Below are 19,335 nucleotides of genomic sequence, written 5' to 3'. Positions count from 1 at the left end.
GTCACACACTCAAACACACATGTATGCACTCATACTGTAGGTGTGAACTTCTATCATAGGAGAGCTATAAAGAAGTGAAGATATAAAGTGAGAAGGTGTTTTTAAAAAAAAAAAAAAAAATCCTTACAGACACGAGGAGTTTATTGTGCAAGACATGACAGGCCAGCATGCAGATTTGTGGCAAGAAAAGGTGAGTCTGCATGCTGCGAATCAGAAAGCAACAAGCTTTATGTACATTCAAGTTTTAAACACAAAAGGAAACTTATAAAATTCTGATCATAGATTATAGTACCATTAACTCTGACACGGTGTTACAAAAATACTACAATCTTTAATATCAGAGAACATTTACACAGTTGTTTAAGCTGGCACCTCCACATGAAGAACTTCCAGCGCCGGACATAAATATTGATATTGAGACATCAGCAGAGCTAGTTAGGAAATCAAAAAACTCAAATAATAAAAAAGTACAGAACCATTTAGCCATAACAAGAACACCCAAGACTGATCTTTAAGCTGCAAATTAATCAACAGTTTAACATTTAATCGAATATTCACAAAAATTAAAGACATACTGTCATCATATTTGGCCTCTCACTGAATAAGCAGAAAAAATATAAAGCTATAAAACTGTAAAATTTATGACTATTATAAAACAAAATTTCCTTGGCCTCTTAAAATATATCTTAATCCAATTAATCCTTTTTTTTTTTTTTAAAAGATGCTTAAATAGTTCAATCAGCTTCCCATTCAGGACACTTTGTTGTTTCATATTTGTGACAATAACTTTCTTATTTAAAATACAATTTACATACTAAAATTTACCCATTAATTTAATTTCAAATGTTCAAATTTTCAGTTGAACTTGTGTGAGGTAGCACAGCAGCAGTGGTAAAAGTAACACTTGCCTTTGCCTGAGGTGAATGTGATGGAGCCATATTGTAATGAAGAGATGACAAATAACCTCACACCATGTGAGAATCTGTTGTGGATTAAATGATCTGAGGCTGTGAGAAAGGCCATTAAAAAAAACAAACAAACAAAAAAGCTCAATTAGATCTTAATCATAGCTGCCTCCAGCCTCACATATGCTCCCAGACCACATGACGGCCAGCATACTGTAACCCAAAGTCAACCCCTCCCTACTTTAGATGCAGGGGGGATTTTGGCTTATTTGCCTGGAAAAAAAAACAAAAAAATTCCAAATGAGTCACATCTGGGCCTGGACGAATTCCCATTGTGAAAAAGGGACATATCTTGCTCCAACACCCCACATTAATACAAATGCATGTTTCCAGGACGTGAGGATGCTTTTAGTTTTTCTGTAACTGGATTTCTTTACAGAGGTGAAAGCAGATATTAATGATTCGTATTTGCCTTGACAAGAGTGTGTTCACTCAGACGATGCACACTGCAGACACAGTGGGTTTTCAGGGTCACGTAGCCCCATCAGTTCCGCTGGTGCAAGTCTGTGACGGGATGTGCTCCGGGTCCGTTTCCCTGACACAGAAGACTGCGTCGCCGCTCACATTAATAAGACACTGAGCCTACAGGGGCAAAATCAAGAAGAAAGAAGAAAATGTTAGACCAGTAAATGTGACAACTGAGGATACTAAACATTTAAAATCAGGCCATTACATGTAGACATTAACAGGGTGCTTTGTGTGTACCTGGTTCTTATTTGGATTCTCCATGAACACACACTCCTTCATGCTGTAGGATACTACTGTGTTACCCCCGAGGGCAGCTACATGAGCTCGGACCATTGCAAACACCTCTGCAATGAAGGAATGGAGAAAGCCGCTGACTCCCCCTTCCTGGAGAAGATGGATAACATCACATGAACAGATGTGCACGCCATAACTCTGATGCCGGAACATGGGTTTGTGACCTCGTGGTCTCACCTCTCGCAATGATGTCGTCTCTCGGATGAAAAACATATTAATGATCCCGAGGTATTTGATGATGCGTGTCCCAGGGAGAAAGGACAGCGGCGTCATTTTCACCACTGTGACCGAACTGCTCCCAAACGGTCGGCTGGAGCGGACTGAGCGGGATCGCCCTTCGGGTAGTGGACTGGAGCGCTCCAGAGAGGAGCCTGAAGGTTCAGAGAGTACCAGAGGAGTTCCAACAGATGGAAAAAAAGAAACAAATATAACACGGAAAGCCAAAAAGAGGGGACAGGGAGACCAAAAAATAAATAAATACAAGACAAAGGGCAAAAAAAACCACATAAAAGACAAACATGATGCCCGTTAGTTGTTGTTTGTGTGTTATCTGCATGTCCAAACTGGCATGGATGTGTTTTAGGGTACAAAGACAATCGTCTGTAAAGCATACGCTACCATGCACGCCATGCAGTCGAGGCGAAGAGACGGGACAGTTACACAGTGTCTGCAGACAGACAGACAGACCTGGGCACAGCTGTGTATACTTACTTACACGTGTGAATGCAGTATTTGGAGTACAGTGAAGTATAAAAGAGGATATTTAAAGCTTCTGTTCATTGGTCAAAGGGGTTTGAGAAATAGAGAAAAGAGAGACAGCTGTGATCTGAGCTGGCCGCAAGTGCACAAGCCGGAGTGTGAAAGATGATTGACAACGGCTAATTGACCTGATGTGCCTTTAACAATCAGCCAGAGCCACGAAGCTCAGAGCCACACATCAGACCAGTGTTTAGTAAACAGAACACAGGACTGACAAAGATGCCAGACTAGAGAAAACCTCTGCCCCACAAGTTCCAATATTTCTCTGCCACTCTCACAGATGTCTGTGTGTAAAGTCAGCTTTAGTAATGGTGCAAGAGATAAATAGATTTCTCATAGGAATGTTTTTTTGTCATCATGGAGGGCGGGGCTTCAACTTTCACACTCAACCAAAAAAGCCAGGGCTTGATTGCTTGACTGACAATGCTCCGCCCCCAGTGGCATGCATGGAGGGGTGTGTGTGTGCACGTGTGTGCAGGAACTGCTGTGAATTTGTAGGTATGATCACCAGAGTGGGCTAGAGAATGTGTCCTCCTACTTGTTTTAACTGATCCGCGTCTTATGGTGTGAGCTTTCAGCCTAAGCAGCTCTAGCCAGGTGCTGCATCTGTCTGCAAAGGAACCGTAATCAATGGAGGCAGCTGGAGAGAACACACAAACACGGAGAAACACACACAAACCCAGCACACACCCAGACATTCACAAACGAAACAAGGACGACAAGAGAAAGACATTAAAAAAACCCAAAAAAACTATCAAGACATGAACAAACCAAAAGAATAAAAGTGGATGAGTTTTGGAAGTGGTGTTCTCTCCAAGACAAAAGGATGAGAAGTCAAAACAGGTCAGTGTAGTAGTTCTGGTAGCAGGGGAGTGGGACGGGAATGAGAAACGGGCTTACCTCTGGTTGACACGCTGGATGTCTCTATGACACCTGTCACAGACAAAAAAAAACATCCCGCTAAAAATGTGTTTTCTGGTCAGCTCAGTTATGTGGAGTCTGGTTGCGTCAGCATTTTGCCTCTATTAAAAGTAGGCTAGCATAGGGGAGCAGAATCACCGCCAGAATTCAAGCTCCTGCAACCTGTTTGTCGTACATCACAAGATCCCACAATGTCCAGCACTTTCTTGGGTGGATTATCTAGGCAACGATGCACAGCCATCTAAGTCACTGTAACACACCACTAATGATTTACCTGCTGAGTGAACCATAACCAGCTGATTTTGGGAGAGTTTTGCAGCTGGAGTGAGAAAAGAGACTTTCCCTAAAGCGTTAGTGGGGGAAATGTGCAATGCCTGTTAGTAAGACAGGAGCAGGAGGTCGCGTCTCAGGCGCGATAAGGAAATGGCTACCTGAGATTTTGGATGATGGCTGAGTGTTGGTGGAGGATTCTGTACAAAGCTCCAAGGGAAACTGCAGTTGCTCCTCAGTCTCACTACAGCCTGAGAAGAGATTACAATGCTTTGGTTGTGTAGACATTACACCAACAAATACAAAATAAAAGGTTATTGTGGGGTTTTGTGTAGCGAGGGCATACTGACTGAACACAGAAATGATTATTTTACACGATAAAATAAAAACAAAGAGTATTGTTTTGAAATTTGAGTAGTGTGTGAAAAGAATCCTAAGTGTTGGACAGACCTTTGGAGATGGATTTGTCTGGTGGCTTCTCCTGAGTCTGGTCCTTGTCAAAGGTCATGGCCACTGCAGTAACGGCCACCTGGGAGTCAGAAGGAAGTAGCCAATATGAGAGAGTTTTGCATTTTAGCCTCCAGTCATTTGTTTGGTAAATCATGGCCTGTTGTCACCTGTATGAGCTCTTCTTCTGGAACTGCGACAGTGAAGTTAAGGTGACAGAGGCAGCAGGGGATCATCGATCTCAGCTTGAAGTAAAAACTCTGCACCAAACACAATTGCATTAAAATCCAACTACACAAGATGATGTGATGTAAAAAACTCAGCAGTGTTTTGTTCATACCTTCAGCAGGTCCTCACACAGGTCAGTAAAGATCTTGTTCAAGCCTTGATTTGTAAGGTTGACGTGACTCAACCTTACGACCCTCACCGATGTAAACATCTGAAAATGAGTAATAAACCACCCAGGATAATTGCAGATTTAGACATTTCGCTCACATTTTATGACATTCTTTGTCAACATGTGTATAATATCATTACGGAAGTTATCTGCCTCATTAGTCTTTTCTTAAAAATGATTCATTCGGGTGTTTTCCCTTTAACAGCACCTGTATTTTGATCTTAAAAAATTGTGACAATGTGACTGCTATTCTATGGAGGACAGAGAAGTTTCCTATGATGCGCACCTGAACTCTGGACGTCCAGTTATAAATCCCAGGCATGATCTCAGTGTTGCAGCTGTAGAAACCTGAACAAAGACAAGTGAATGAGGAATGAATGTATTCGACAACAATGACACCTGTAAGAGTCGTTGTGTACTTCTGTGGCTGAGCTGTGAGCTGATGGAACAAACCTGTGGGTGCTGGTGCATCGATGAGAAGTGAGTGGATGTCCTCCACAGCATCAGTGTCATCGATCTACGGAAGAGACGCGAATGGTAAGACCAGACAACAATTATTATTTATTATTGTTGTATTCCTATCGATAAACACCTCCAGGACAAAGGCATCTTTCTTCCCATGGGAGAGGTCCAGTTCTGACACTTCATCCGAGCTTTCCGAGTGGGAGCGGAAAAGTCTGGACCGTTGCCTCGGCTCAGGAATGGGAGAGCCTATGTATTCCTCTGTCAAGTCCTGCACGAAAAAGATAAAAGGTAAAGTAAGTGTCTGTTAAAAAAGTAAACACATCAAAAGCTCAAATCAGCGTTTCACAACAGTCCAGACTGCACGGCAAGTAGGAAAACTATGTTAATGTCACACTCACTCAAGTAACCAATTCGCTGCACAATTACATACACATGACTGGTGTTAATTTAAATATGGATCTGGAAGAGTAAAAAGAGGTGAAAACACAACATACACGCAATTATGTATAGGTGAGAATGTGACCGGGCAGATATTAAAATACAGGGCTGTTAACGCAAACAATCTGCAGGTGGATGCCCTCAGGTGACACTGGAGTGGGTTACACACTGTCCTTCTCCCAAACGTCCCCAGTTAAGAGTTGTTACACGGGTACGTTAAAAGTGGTTGAGCCTTGCCATTAATATAGTGAGGTATTTGTCATGCTTGCTGTGTTACACAGCTAAAAGTTGCTCAGTACCATGTTTATGCCGCCAAACACCTCAGGGTCCACGGCAAATAATTTCTTCAATGATTGGAAAAGAGACAACAGCGTTAAGTATATTAATGTATGTTTCACAAAGCCTATATATTCACAATCTAAGCTCAATTTACAGATTTTACTCGAGAATAGTGGTATACGATTCACTGACTTATAATTGGTGTCACCAAATCATAACTCTTAAGGAACCGATGACCAAAAACTTGAATGTTATGATCTCAACATTCAAGTCTGAAAATATTTTAGATCTGGACCCAAGAACCAAGTAATTTAACATGAATCCCAAAACATCTGAGCAACAATGTGGAAACGTTAAACACTTACAGAGCTTATCATTTACAGTATGTCTCAGGAACTAAGGGGAAAAAGGACCGACAACATCCCTGCAAACTAGTCACAGTAGAACTGACTTATGTTGTGTTGTCTCACCGGAGGGTTAATTTGATAAATCTCTTTGTTTTTGGCTATGGTGTCATTGATCCTTTTCTGGATGGTCAGGATGTGGTGTTCATTGCTCAAGTCACTGGGGGTCTTCCCTGCAATCTGGATCCCCCCAGGTGCTGGTAGAGCTGTGAGATACACTCCTGTGGCGGACTGAACACAGAGAAGCACTTTGAAAAGACTGAGCGCATGTAACCAGTCACTGTTAACTTGGCACGTTAACTTACAGCCAGACCCAGGAGCATGTTCTCGCCGACGCTGATCTGGATGCGTAAGCCAAACAGAGCATTCATGTTCCGTAGTTTTAGTTTGTTCATCAACTGACTGTGCAGCTCGTATTCCATGAAAGGCAGCAGGTTGGAGATGGCTGTAGCATTCACTTCACCCTGGGCCTTCCTTTTCAGGCGACACAGCCTATAAGAGTCACCATCAGTAGCATTAACTTTAGACATTGTGTGAGGCTTTGCTCAGGAAATATTCTGCTACCAACTTTCAGCTGTGGAAAACACAAAATTATAAACATGAAAAGGGCAGAACTAATACATTTATATTGAAATGGTGTTTTACCTGGCCTGGATGAAGCATCCCTTTCCTGTGACAGCTGCTTCTGATGGCAGATCGATTGTTGTGAAGAGCACGTCAGGAACCTTGGATGATAAAATACATGATCTTACTACCTTTTTTTGAGCAAACTTCACCTGAAAAATAAAAGCCAGGAATGAGATGGTGATAACCTTTTGTCGCCTACAGTGGTAACAGTAGGTGAGCTGAGTGGGGAAGGGCATGTTGAGCTCATCATAGGGGATGTGACAGAAACCACAGCTTGGTGGAGATGGCTCCTCAAACCTGGTGAACATCACACCATCCACTGTCAACTTCAAAGTAACACCATACATACAAGATTAACTCTGGGTCACTTGTTTACGACACCTGTGGTCGATTCCGATGTCCAGGCAACCTTCACGCATATACCGAGGATTCAGGATGGCTGCAGTGCCAGATGCTGACAGGATACACACCTCCTCACTAAATCACCAGGAGTGTTTGAGGAAATATATATGTAGTTCACACAAATAGAGTATTTTCCACAGAATGTAGTAGTGCATTACACACCAGATGCTGGTGCTCTCACTATAACCCACAACAGCGTGGCAACCTAAGGCTTTGGCATGAGATTTGATCTCCTGTCGTATCTCCTCCCACCAGGCATCGCGTGTCTCTGGCTCATCTGCAAAACATGAAATTCAGCATCAAACAGCTTTCCCTAGATGGACAAGCTTAACCTTGAGTTAGCAGTTCACTAAAGGTTATCCGCTACACACATTACAGATTAAAATCTGAAAAAGAAAGAAAAAATGTTGCAATTTAATGTTTAACCTAATTGTCTAATCTGATTACAAAAGCAAGAGTATATTGTGATGTTGTTAAATGGTGTAACAAAGCAAGCCAAAACAAATAGTTCAGGAAATAAACTGATGATAATGTCAGAAGAATGTGACGATGACAAAGGAGGCAATGGTTTGGCTAGTGTGCTCTTGCTAGCCTTTCTTCAGTGTGTATTGGCCAAAAAACATATTTTTTTTGTTTCTTTTTCCCTCTTGTGGTTACAATATAAAAAATATATTTCTGGTATTCAAAAAGGACAGAAGTTTAGCTATTTTGATTGAGCCTTCACCCTGCTGGGTGTGTTTCAATAGTCCCATGAGGCTTAGCTCAAATACTCCCAGTGTTTTGTTAAAAACGCTCTAAAAACCTAATTCCAATTTATGAATTTAATTGCAACTGAATCTCTGAAGAACTAAACATCTGAAGGAAGCAACATTAGAGTATTGAGCAGCACTCCATGACTTCCTGCGAAGGCCACATGCTGACAGAGCCCCCAGGCAGAGCAAAAAGTTCAGTTGCTCTGTGAAATAGGGAAAATGTGTTAATGAGCAGAAATGAATGTGGGGTAAGAGAGGGGATGAAGAGTAATGGCTGATGGTCAGGCATCAGGCTGAAAAGGTGGGGGGGTTCTTTTAAACTAGAAGTAGCATGTCAGACGATCACAGGCTCACCAACGTGCACGCTCGTGACCATGTGCACACTCATGGACAGAGAAGGGCCATATTCATTTATCGGAGTCCATCAAATGAGTGACTTTCATCTTTCCTTTGATCCCGAACATATACCCACAATTCACTTGAATTTTCCTCAAACTGTAACCATCCAATAATCCATCTTCCACGAATCCACCCATTCATTCTCTCTCTCGCTCTCTCTCAGTATGAATACGGCCCAATGAGCTCAGGATGCACATGCCTGGTCGGTGGGTCTTCTTTCACAAAGAAACCTCCTAAACCTCCTCTGGTCTAGACAGGTTTGACCATGATGCTGATTTGGGAAGCATCAAAACAGCACTAGGACAATGTTCGAGGAAAAGCTGCAACTCTTCTGTGAAGCAGGAAGAGCTATGTGGGGGGGGGGGCAGTGCCAGGCTGGATGGGGGTGGTGGGGGGGGGGGGGGACACAGCGCATGCTTAACTCAGCTCAGCAAACACCCACACAGATTTGAGACAAGAGAATGGCAGCTCACTGAATTTGGTAAATCCAGCAATTAACTTTCTAACGTCCGTACAAGACGCAGATATTTCGCTGCTCTCTGGTGGCTATAGGTTGAGGTTTAACTTCACTGAGCTGCCATCGCTCCTTTGGGTGAGAGCAGTAAAAGGGGGAAGAAATACCTGCAGTGACACTATTCCAGTCTAGCAGTTTGTATGAGCGCGTGTTACCCAAGGCTGGGCCAGAACACACCGTTAGTACAGAAAAAAGAGAGAAGGAAAAGAGATCTAACAAACAAGCAGAGCACAACAGCAGCACTCCACGGTCACTATGCAAAAACAGACAGCACTTTACAGTTACACAGTAGTCAGGCCCATGAAGATGCACGAGAAAGCTACGAGTGTAGTTCGAATCTTCAGAAGATGTGATGAAAAAAGCAAACACAAAAAAGGCATCATGTGGTAGTCCAACTGTAATACTAATAAATTCAATTAATTTGCCTTTTTGACAGATTTAATTCTGTGATGCTGATATTAGAAAAATCCGAACGGCACCTGCAATTTTGTGCGGATTTAGCATTTTATTTCACGAGCTCTACCACAAACAAATGTTCTTAGTCTCCTCACAGATTTCTAAGATCCCCAAAAGCATCACTGCAGCTGCCTCCTCCTGTAATCTATGATGAAGCTTCTTAATATCACATGGTTGAGTTGGGCGTTAGCAATGAGTGAGTGAGCGTTAAAGCGGAGGCAAGTTGGAGGAAACGCTACCAGAGGTAAGGAGTGTTAAATGGATGCCGACAAAACCCCAAATGGCGGTCGCCTGCCTGAATTGTACTTGTGCACGAAAAAAAAGCTTTGCATTTGCCATTATGGAAATATTTCAAGGCTTGTAATGATTCATGTGTGTCAATGTCCGACACGTGGTACACACATATATCACGTGTCTTTACCCAAAGGCAGTTGGAAAACATTTATTTCCTCATCAAATAGTCTAAACTTTAGCACCCTGTTGTGCTAGCTACACAGGTATATTCACTGTCCTCTACCTATTTTAACCAACCCACATTTTCCAGTCGTGACACACAACAGGAATATTACCCCTCCTGCCATTATTATACACTACACCACAATGTACTTTTTGGCCAAATGGTTTATTTATACACACACACACACACACACACACACATATAAGCAATACATAACTTAGAAAGTCCCATAATTCGTATATCTCAGTTTTTTATGCTCAGCAGCAATAGCTATAGCCACAATGATAAAACTGACGGCATCTAATTGATTCCATAGCATCTCAACAACCAGCTGATGACCTAATAAATACATGTCTTTAGGTGAGTTCACATAAATAAGTATCACATCTTAAGATCTATATTTGAATGTTATTTGCTCCTACTGCTAACAAACCAATTGTACGACCATCTACTAGGCAGTATAAGGAAATCTCTAGATAGATGACTATTTAAATGTTTCCATTGTTTTGTTGAGAGTTCATCACTTTAATAAACATTTTGTGAGGGGGAAAAAAGGGCCAGAGATTTGAGATCTTAATTCCGAGCCAAAAAAGTGTGATTTCTATTTTTTCCAGATGTGTGCAGCCCTAGCGCATGATGATGCGTCACAATAGCTGAGAGCTGAGGTGCAATAACATGAACACAGCACTTTAGAGAATGGGTCTCATTGTAAGCTGCAATTTTAGGAAGTTTTATCATTTGTAAATGAAATAATGTGTGGTTAGTTAACAGTGGCTCTCATCAAAATACCTTGGGGAGGGGGGTAAACCTGGCAAAAATCCTCTAGTATCAACCTTCCAGTAAACTGAGCAAAAGTCCGCTGCTGAATTGAGTTATTTAACCCAGTCAATAAGTGTATATAAATGTCCTACACTCAAGATAATCTATCCGACACAAGAACACGTGATAACTGAAGGCAGCAGAGCAAACATGAGACACCACAGCACCTCGCCACCTGCAGCCAATCACAACTACACAAGAGAAGCAGCAGGCAAAAAGACTGGAGCCATGCACCATCGCTGCACATCACACACTGGAACAAGGAACCAGAACATGTGCGCGCATGCACGCACCCAGACACATGCACAATCACATCCTGTCTAGAAAACTTCCTGGCGAATATGACTAATACTGTCCCATCCATTAAATGCTGCTAAGATACGGCCTTAAAATAAAGTAACCACACCCAACTTTCAGATGTGTTGCAGAATCTTTCTCCACAACGTCTATAAACAGACTAAACTCCGGCCACACCAAAGGGGATAATGGACAGCTGTTCAACGGGACAGAACACTCACACGATATCGCAGGTCGATGAAGCTCAACTCACACCGTTCGACTGGACAATGGACAAAAAACATTAGGGCACTTTGTGTGTGGAAGTGTGTTGCGTGTGCTGAACTCACCGGGGTTGTGGATACGGTCCAGTAGTTTCACTGAACGAGCACTGACCACACCACCAACGTGAACCAGAAAACCAGGCGGAAAAGACGCCAAGGTGAAAAAAGGAAATTCCTGCAGACAGAAAACAGCCGTTACAATACGTAGGGATAAAAGCTACAATTTATGATTAAAATCTTTTAATATCTTTTTATGGGTGAGCTTGCATCTAAAAGTATTAATTGGCTTTGCAAACAAACCCAAACTAATAACATTTTAGCATAAAATATTTAATAATGCCGGAAATACATTAAAAAAAAAAAAGAATCAAAATTAAAATGTTAATCATTCCTTTAGGCTTGCGGCAATTAAGCTTCAAATAACTGGTGATGTAATAAACTGTGTTGATCTTGATGGTAAATGTGTGAAAGGAGTCAACATGCAGTGAATTTCAATTCCCACTCATGCAAGGTTTTTACAACCCAACCTGTCAGATTCTGGAAATAATTCAACACTTTAAACCTGTATAAACTCTTCAGTGCATCTGAAACCGACAGTAAAACCAAGCCTGTCAACTAATCCATACAGTCAGTTATATAATAAAAACTATAAATACAATGCAGCAGGAACAGCACAATCCTTTAAAAGGCAAGTTGGTGGCATGTTGTGGAACTGCTAAATTAGAAAACTCCAAAAAAGGCTTAATATCGCTGTTTGGCAAAGAGCGAATAAATCCATCTTTGAGACAATTTTAACAGATTTATCTCCAATAACAAGTTTATGACACATTACGCTAAACGGGCTTGTTTTTATAAAAAACGTTGCACAAAGAATACCCCTTTTCTTTATAAGAGCCACAAATTTAAATATTCAGGAGGTTGTTTAATGCACATCCTAGCGACTGGGCTCCGCTGTGGTGGATTTAGACATCTAGATTCTAGGCTGAAAAGGTCACACACTTTTAAGAAAACATCCGTTTTACATCCATGCAGGTACATGAGTTGACATGGAATCATATGGGACAGCTCAAGTTTCTTTCTTGGCCAGTACTCCAAATGGGAAGGCGAGTACTCTGTTAAGTTCACATCCCAGTCAGAGCATTAGGACAAGAATGAGGTGATGAAATGAGCGTGCTCATTCCCATTACAGGAAAATCAAATAAGGCTTAAAACAAGTCAGAAAGGAGGGGGGCGTTTGGGAATCCAGAAGGTGCCCAGACACACACAGGTTTGAACCACCCTTTCAAACCAAGAAGGTGCACGACTCCAAGCATCCAGCCCTCCTGCTAACATGTTTGAATCTTTCAAGAGTGCAGTGGATCCTATGCAAACACAAAGGCCAACACAACAGCCCGATGCCATGGTGCCTCGCCCCTATGAGATCAACCAAACGGCAGTGGAGGAACAGGTTAGGAATTTACTCAGACTTGATGGTGGTCATTGGCTGCTCAGGAGGTTCAGGGAGGGAAAATGAAGGTAGAGAGAGACAGAGACACACTGATGGGACATACCCTGGAGTTTAAAAATAACCCAGAGGAGGACGCTCCCTGAGTGGCACAAGTAATCAAAAAGGACAGGAAAAAAAGTGAACATTAACTTGCTCTTCAACAATTTTAGTCCTATTGAAACATTTAACCCCCCCACCACCTGTTGCTTTCATGGAAAAAAAGTATACAGTGATTTGAAAATTGCAAAAAAGTGACCATCTCTAGTTCAATCCATTGAGTGCCTTTAACTGGCTGGGAATGACTGGTTTGAAAATGCTTTGTAATAGCAAATAACTGCAGAAAAGTTTTAAAACTATATCACAAATGCAGAATGCTCCAAATTTTAGATTCCATCATTATAAAACATCAGTAGCATTCAATGATACTATATTTAGTCAATAAAAGTGCATGTATACATGTAGATTACATCAAATTGCACTTAATACTGGTTAGAATTCAGTCACAAACATCTGTGCATACAGATACAGTAGGTATCGGGTGTCCTCATACCCTTTGTTCCAGAGCAGTCTGTGTCTGCTGTCTCAGGAGGGTCTTTAGAGGCCCTGCCTCCTTACCAGCGCTGCCTCCGCTGCCCATACCTGATCACAGAGGAGAGAACTGACTTCAATTGCCGTTTCAATTTCACACAGCAGTTACAACTATAACTTCACTTATAAAACAAAACATAAGTTGCTGGAGCTTCAGACAGTGCCCTAAAGGTGTCGAGGAGATTATATGGCTACTGGTTAAACTGTGTACTTTTGATCTGATTTGAAAAGACTGAAGTTGCCAAACACATCACACCACATGCTGAGGTCAAAGTAAGAATCAGTACAATGATCTGTGAGCATTGACGGCATGCATGTTGGGTTAAAGTTTTTGGTAAAAACACTTCAGGCGGTCTGGGTGTCAACAGTCCTTCTGTTCACCCCAGAGGCACAACACGGTGCAACTGTACCAGATTCTCCCAGCAAGAGGTCCTCAGTAAAGGACACACTCTTTCTTAGCAAGGTAGGGTCTGAGCGCACTGAGGATAAATGGGGTGATGTGGCAGCTCTGGAGGCAGAGCCTTTTCCACAGCCCAAAGAGCCAGCACCGGGGAGGGAGAGGGTGTCCGTGGACAGGGTGGGGGAGCTGGGGCAGAGGAAGATCCCAGGCCTGTGTCTCACTGGCTGGGTCCCCTCTGTTCAGCAGAGATACAGACGAGGTGCAAACAGAGAAAAAAAAGGAGACACTGAGAACAAAACTGAGAAGAATGAGAAGCACAATAACCAAGGAGAGAAAAGAAAGTGATGGGAAGATGTGGCTAGTTGCACATATTAAACTTAATTGGATCTTTATTTTCAATCATTTTATCCTAATCCCTCAGTGGTGAGTGATGTATCTGCTAAAGACATAAGAAGTAGAAACTACAAATAGATTTATGAACGGAACAGAAATATAGCTTTATATTTCTTTATAAATAGAACTTTTATATTGTGCCAGGCTAGAGAGGTAATTGGTTTTAAGGAACCAAACTTATGAAAGAAAAGTTAAGGAATCAATCCATAAAGGATGAGAATATGAGAAGTAGGTGTGCAAGTACAAAAAACAGGAAAAAAAGAGTCTGTCGGGGGGGGGGGGGGTTGCTTTTCTCAAATGGCTGGTCAAAGGAGCTGGTCGGTTAAGAAAGTTCCTAATTTCTTAAATGTTCAGCTGAGAACTGTGTTAAAATGTTGTCATTGCAGTTTAGCTACACTTACCTTGTTGTCAATGGTTAAACATAATTGCTGGTAATGACCTTAGATCAACAACAAACCCTCATGAGACACAGTGCTTCAATTTAAGGCCATAATAACAGGGGACAAGACACTGACCGACACTGACCTGGTGTGTCCGCACACTGCACAGAACATTTATAAAAACCTTCCAATGGTGTGGCACAAGACACAACAAGCCAGTGAAGATGGAAGGAATCAGACCCAGACAAATATAAATTGTAATATAATGGTAAACTCATTCATGGTAAAATTATAGAAATAAATAAATAACAAAAGCACTGCAAGAGTAGCACCACAATGAAGTGGAAGAGAATGGATGGGAATGGGAAAGGTGGATGGGGCGAAGTGTTCTTACCCGTCTTGGGCGTCAAACTGAGGTCTGTTTCTGATGATGAGGACTGGCGGCTGCATGGCTTGGAGGGAGAGAAGGGGGGAGGAGAGGACGAGGTGGTGGGGAGGGCTCTGAAAGGGGTTGGTGGACCGGAGGACGACAGGAGGTCCTCGCCAAATACTGGCCTGCCAGGAGAACATTGCACATAACCATACTCACGTCAGTCACCACCTCACCCTCTGAGCGTGTGTATGTGTGCGCTTATGGGAGTAGGTCAGTGTTGCCTCGAGTACAAATGGAATTATTTGAATATGTTTGCTTTAGGTGAGGTGTGTTTGAGGTGCTACAGATGGCTGGAGAACAGAAAAGGAAAGCATAAAGAAGAAGACAAAGAAATGCAAACACATACCAACACATTAAAAAAAAAAAAAAAAAAAAAGAAACATGGCACACAAAAAGGTCAGATTTAACAGAGGATGACAAGCTGAAGCATGTGTCCCAGGAGATTTTAAACCATATGTCACAACAGAGAGATCACGAGTCCACAGGCCCACAAATAAGAAGGTCCACAAATATGATTTTTGCTGCAGAAAGCCAATAATAATAATAATGCATATTAATGCAACCATATTCCTGCTCCTGTGGGAAACCAGATATGGCAGAGGAAGGGGATTCCAGGTTACTACAAACCTGTTTCTTGGTCGCTCTCCTACAATGTCTACACAAAGTTATTACCGCTGCGTGGATGTCATGTAACTACACTCCAGCAACGACGAAAAGCGATTCGATAGCGTTTTTTTTTTTTTCTTTCTTAAATTCAACCCTGCCTCTGCGTACCAGTGAAGATGAGCGTGGGAACAGAGACAGAGAAGTTCTGGGTCAGTCTCTGGGAGCTGCAGGCCGAATGCACAGGGCTGTTGTGGGTGGAGCGGCATCCGTGGGCGAGGGGAGACCTGGGCCGGTCAGCACGTGGGGAGGAAGAGACGCGGCCGGTTTGAGCACAAACAGTGAGTTAAGTCCCAGTGAGAATGTAGCCAGAAAGCCAGACAGGAAAGAAAATATTCACACAAGAACCAACACCACTGCATCATTGTATTAGTGTGAGGGGACACAAAAATGGGGAGAAAACATGTTTTTCTTTGCATCAGCAAGAAAGTCATGCTTAGCTCAGTTTTCAGTCTCATAAATTCATGCAGACACTCAAACATAGCAGAAAAAGGGACAAAGGTCCAAAGGTTAGCAGTTTACAATATAATATAAAGTGATATAAAAATAACATTTCTCTATATAATATTCCAAAGGCAGGAAGTAAAAAATCTTACAAGTCAAATAAGTGGGGCAATACTTTAAGCCGCTATTTAATATTTCACGTGCACATGGACACGGTGTGCAAAAAAGCATGCACGCAATTGTGAAGATTCTGAGGATCAAATAGTCACTACAGACAAAGGTGTAGCACTACAATGTGGACATGGAGAAAATCATGCAAGAGCAGCAGAAAAGAGCAGAAAATTGAGAGGGGGCGGTGGCTGTGTGTGTACTGTACATGTGTGTGTCTCAGGATATGCTGTGTGCAGTTAGTTCTACGACGCAACACCTGGCAAAATTCAACCCAAAATCTACAAAACGGAATCAAAGACACCGAGACACACACAGGCTTGAGTATAAAGAGACATGATGTATGGGAGAATTCATTCTCACCCTTCTCATGCACACGCTTAGCTCCTTCCAGTCTCACAATCTCGACAGTGTGCATGCCTGTTCATACTTACTCCTTTCCATCTTTGGAAGGCGAATTGCAGGCATTGGATGCAGGTGCTGTGCTAGGGTGCACGTGTGTTGCGGTACTGGGAGCACTCCCAGAGCTCAGTTTTTCCAGTGTACAGGCAGTTCCGATGGCCCGGACCACCAGGCCAGACTCTCCCTCCAAGTCGAAACACTGCAAGTAGCCCACCACAGCATTTCCACCCATCTCAAGAACCTTAAGACCTATTTTCCTCTGCAGCTCTCCTAAATATGGGGCGATACACAAATTGATAAGAAATAAGAAGGATATAAAAAGTAAATAACCCGATTTTTCCTCACCAGACATGAGTGAAATGAGTCTCTGGCGAGCCTCATTGGAAGCCCGAGGAGTTCTAATACGATCAATCCACTGGTACTCTGGATCTTCATTTACAACAAGTTCCTCAACAAAACCGTGTACCATCACTGCCCGGTAGCACTTTGGAATGGATGTGGCTAATAAACACAGTAAAATCAATATCAGATAAAGGATGTTTCGACTTTATCATGCATTATTCTTTCATTTCATAGGTACAATTGATCACGTTGATCGGACCGGATGGTGTTGTCCGTTAACTCATTTTAAATTTACAATATATTAAAGCCTATGGTATACACCTCAACCTAAACAATTTCTAAACTTCTAGATTATGACAGTGATGTACAATTAATGGAATTTGTTTCAACAAATTACACAATGGTGTTAATTAAATTGAATCAATATAAAAGATCATCTATAACATACTGCAGAAGAACTTGACCCCACAGGACGACTGCCTGAAGCGGTTTAAATCATTAAAAAGCTCCACTTTCACCAAGACATGAATCTCCCCTCGTATCCCTAAGAAAGGAGACAATAGTAAAAAAAATAGCAAAATATAGACAGGAAAGTTTAAAAAAAAAAAAAAAGGGTTTATCATCTGCTTAATTCATTATTGTACCATGGATAGTATCATAGATGGGAAACCAGCCAGAAATAACAGAGGCAGCCTCACTGCACAGGAGTGGGTCGATGTCAATGTAGACTTTCCCTATGGCATCATTGGCACTGTAAGTGTCATGATCCAGAACCGTGACTTGTAACGGCTCATCCTGCAAGTCTTCATCATCAACCTAGGAAGCAAGCGGAGTAAAAGAAACAGTAAATCAGAGATACACACTTCAAGCTCTAATTTCTCTTTACAACACAATTACCACTGTCCGACAGGGTTTGCAATTACCTCAAACTTGAACCACTCTGAATTCCACTGGGGATTTAGGGATTTGGGACAAACGTCAGTTTTGAAAGTTGTATTTCCAAACTTCACCTGAAAACAAGAATGCACCATGCATATTAGTCTCAGTCGAGCACAAACAGTGAAACAAGTTTCACTCACCTCTACAAAAGCATCAGTCAGCTCGCTGGCCCTGTCCATCACAGGCAAGTGGCGCCCTGCCACAATTTTGGCCTTCAGTTTTCCAGGCATGATTTAAATTCTAAATAGTGCACAAAAATAGAAACACCACTCACAAATATACCAGTCTGGTTTTGGCTGTTATAAACGACAGAGGCGACTCTCGAAAAGGGAAAAAGAAAGACAATCGGTGATTCCAGAACATATGTGGTTGACATTATGGAGAGCCCCCTCCTCAGGTTCCGCAAGCTAATAAGCTAGCTTTGCCTCAGCTCAAATCTGCTAGCTTAACTCTAAATAGCTTATCCAATTGGTTAAGTTCTCCGCTGGACTAAGAAACTGTACTCCAGGGAGAGAACACGGTGGCAAATGTCAATTAGCTAGCGTGTGTTAGCAAAGCAAGGCTAGCAGGAAAAGCCATTTAGGCCAGGTAAATTGCATTAGAGTCGCAACCCTTAGGACTATACCTGATCGGCGATGATACAACCATGATGCAAAACCATCACCCATATACAAAAATGAACATTTCTGCCTCTGAAATGCACCATTCTTACCAGTGCTTTAATATAAAAGGTAGACGTCAAAGGCTGGTTTCATTCGGACGTTATTGCTGACACCCCACCGCTCTTCTGACCTCCATGTCTCTGTCATACTGCGCTATTTTATGCACCAGCACATTGCAAAGAGATGTGTCGCTCAATGTCGAAGAACTCATTTCCGCATATTAGGGCCAAATATAAAGTTTCTGGGTGACCCTATAAAAAACTTATAACATCATTCATACTTGTTTTCATAACTCGCATCGCCTGCGGTTAGCTTCAAAATTCAGCTCGTGATGCCGAGCTTTCTGAAGCATGTGTAGCGTTTTTACCACCACGTAAATTTGCGCTTCGATTTAAATATACGAACAAATGTTCCTTGCATAATAACTTTAAATTTGGGAATTTAAAGTTAAACCTTCTACAAAGGATATAATAGTATCGTATTGTCGTAATTACAATTTTAAATAGATTTTATTCGGTTATGATTTATTTTAGAATGGTAAAACCGTAATAAACAACGATATTTCGGCACTACGTGAAGGCAGCATTGGAGTTTGTAGTGCGCATGCGCCGTATTCGAACCTACTACCCGTAATGACTGGATAAATAAAGCTTGATGTACACTTATATTTGGTGAGAAATAAAATGCACAATGTTGTGAATTAAGAGGGTCCTGAGATACATCTGAGGGCCAACCTCAAGCCATTGAAAAAAGAACACGTCAAACAAGAAAAGGTTTGGTTTCTCCACAAAAAAATATCTATACTATAAAAATCCTAATCTGTACATTAAGCTGCCATGTTACATACATTTGTCCACTTTTGCCTGATGCCTGATTACAGCATGTACTTTTATTGGTTGGAATGAAGTCGCAAGTAATAAATGTCAGACACTGCCATATCTG

General features: G+C 41.9%; 1 protein-coding gene across 13 annotated transcripts; it reads right to left on the bottom strand.

The window, feature by feature from the left end:
- Positions 1-123: 123 nt before the first annotated feature.
- c2cd5 (C2 calcium dependent domain containing 5) lies at positions 124-18,752 on the bottom strand. Of its 13 annotated transcripts, none has more exons than XM_057051515.1 (30): positions 18,444-18,752; positions 17,716-17,971; positions 17,437-17,608; positions 17,241-17,336; positions 16,796-16,951; positions 16,483-16,720; positions 14,735-14,895; positions 13,130-13,218; positions 12,644-12,679; positions 11,160-11,268; positions 8,909-8,962; positions 7,299-7,413; positions 7,116-7,211; positions 6,920-7,031; positions 6,753-6,832; positions 6,413-6,599; positions 6,174-6,338; positions 5,724-5,768; positions 5,114-5,254; positions 4,975-5,038; positions 4,808-4,869; positions 4,465-4,563; positions 4,295-4,384; positions 4,128-4,206; positions 3,839-3,928; positions 3,387-3,419; positions 3,025-3,126; positions 1,905-2,128; positions 1,671-1,817; positions 124-1,547 (listed from the first exon to the last, which is right to left on the bottom strand). In XM_057051515.1, the coding sequence occupies exons 2-30, from the start codon at positions 17,959-17,961 to the stop codon at positions 1,437-1,439; spliced, it is 3,399 nt and encodes a 1,132-aa protein (XP_056907495.1). In that variant the 5' UTR covers positions 17,962-17,971; positions 18,444-18,752; the 3' UTR covers positions 124-1,436. The 13 variants fall into 13 exon arrangements, with proteins under 13 accessions (XP_056907495.1, XP_056907499.1, XP_056907496.1 ...); XM_057051519.1 differs by lacking the exon at positions 5,724-5,768 and having other exon boundaries at positions 1,905-2,098; positions 2,995-3,126; positions 17,716-17,802; positions 17,872-17,971; XM_057051516.1 differs by lacking the exon at positions 8,909-8,962.
- Between the last annotated feature and the right edge of the window lie 583 nt (positions 18,753-19,335).

This window comes from Takifugu flavidus, chromosome 13 (genome assembly GCF_003711565.1).
Source record: "Takifugu flavidus isolate HTHZ2018 chromosome 13, ASM371156v2, whole genome shotgun sequence".
Lineage (NCBI taxonomy): Eukaryota > Metazoa > Chordata > Actinopteri > Tetraodontiformes > Tetraodontidae > Takifugu > Takifugu flavidus.
Note: the sequence above shows the minus strand (reverse complement) of the source record. Positions and strands in the feature narration are given on the sequence as shown.

What these genes read in the sequence shown, in the direction of transcription:
- c2cd5 (XM_057051515.1), bottom strand. Translation starts at nt 17,961, where the DNA reads ATGCCTGGAAAACTGAAGGCCAAAATTGTGGCAGGGCGCCACTTGCCT. An exon ending in ACCACTGTAGGCGACAAAAG is followed by an intron (nt 6,833 to 6,919) that starts GTTATCACCATC and finishes TTATCATCCAAG; the next exon opens with GTTCCTGACGTGCTCTTCAC. An exon ending in TGTTTGGCGGCATAAACATG is followed by an intron (nt 5,255 to 5,723) that starts GTACTGAGCAAC and finishes TTTTTCGTGCAG; the next exon opens with GACTTGACAGAGGAATACAT.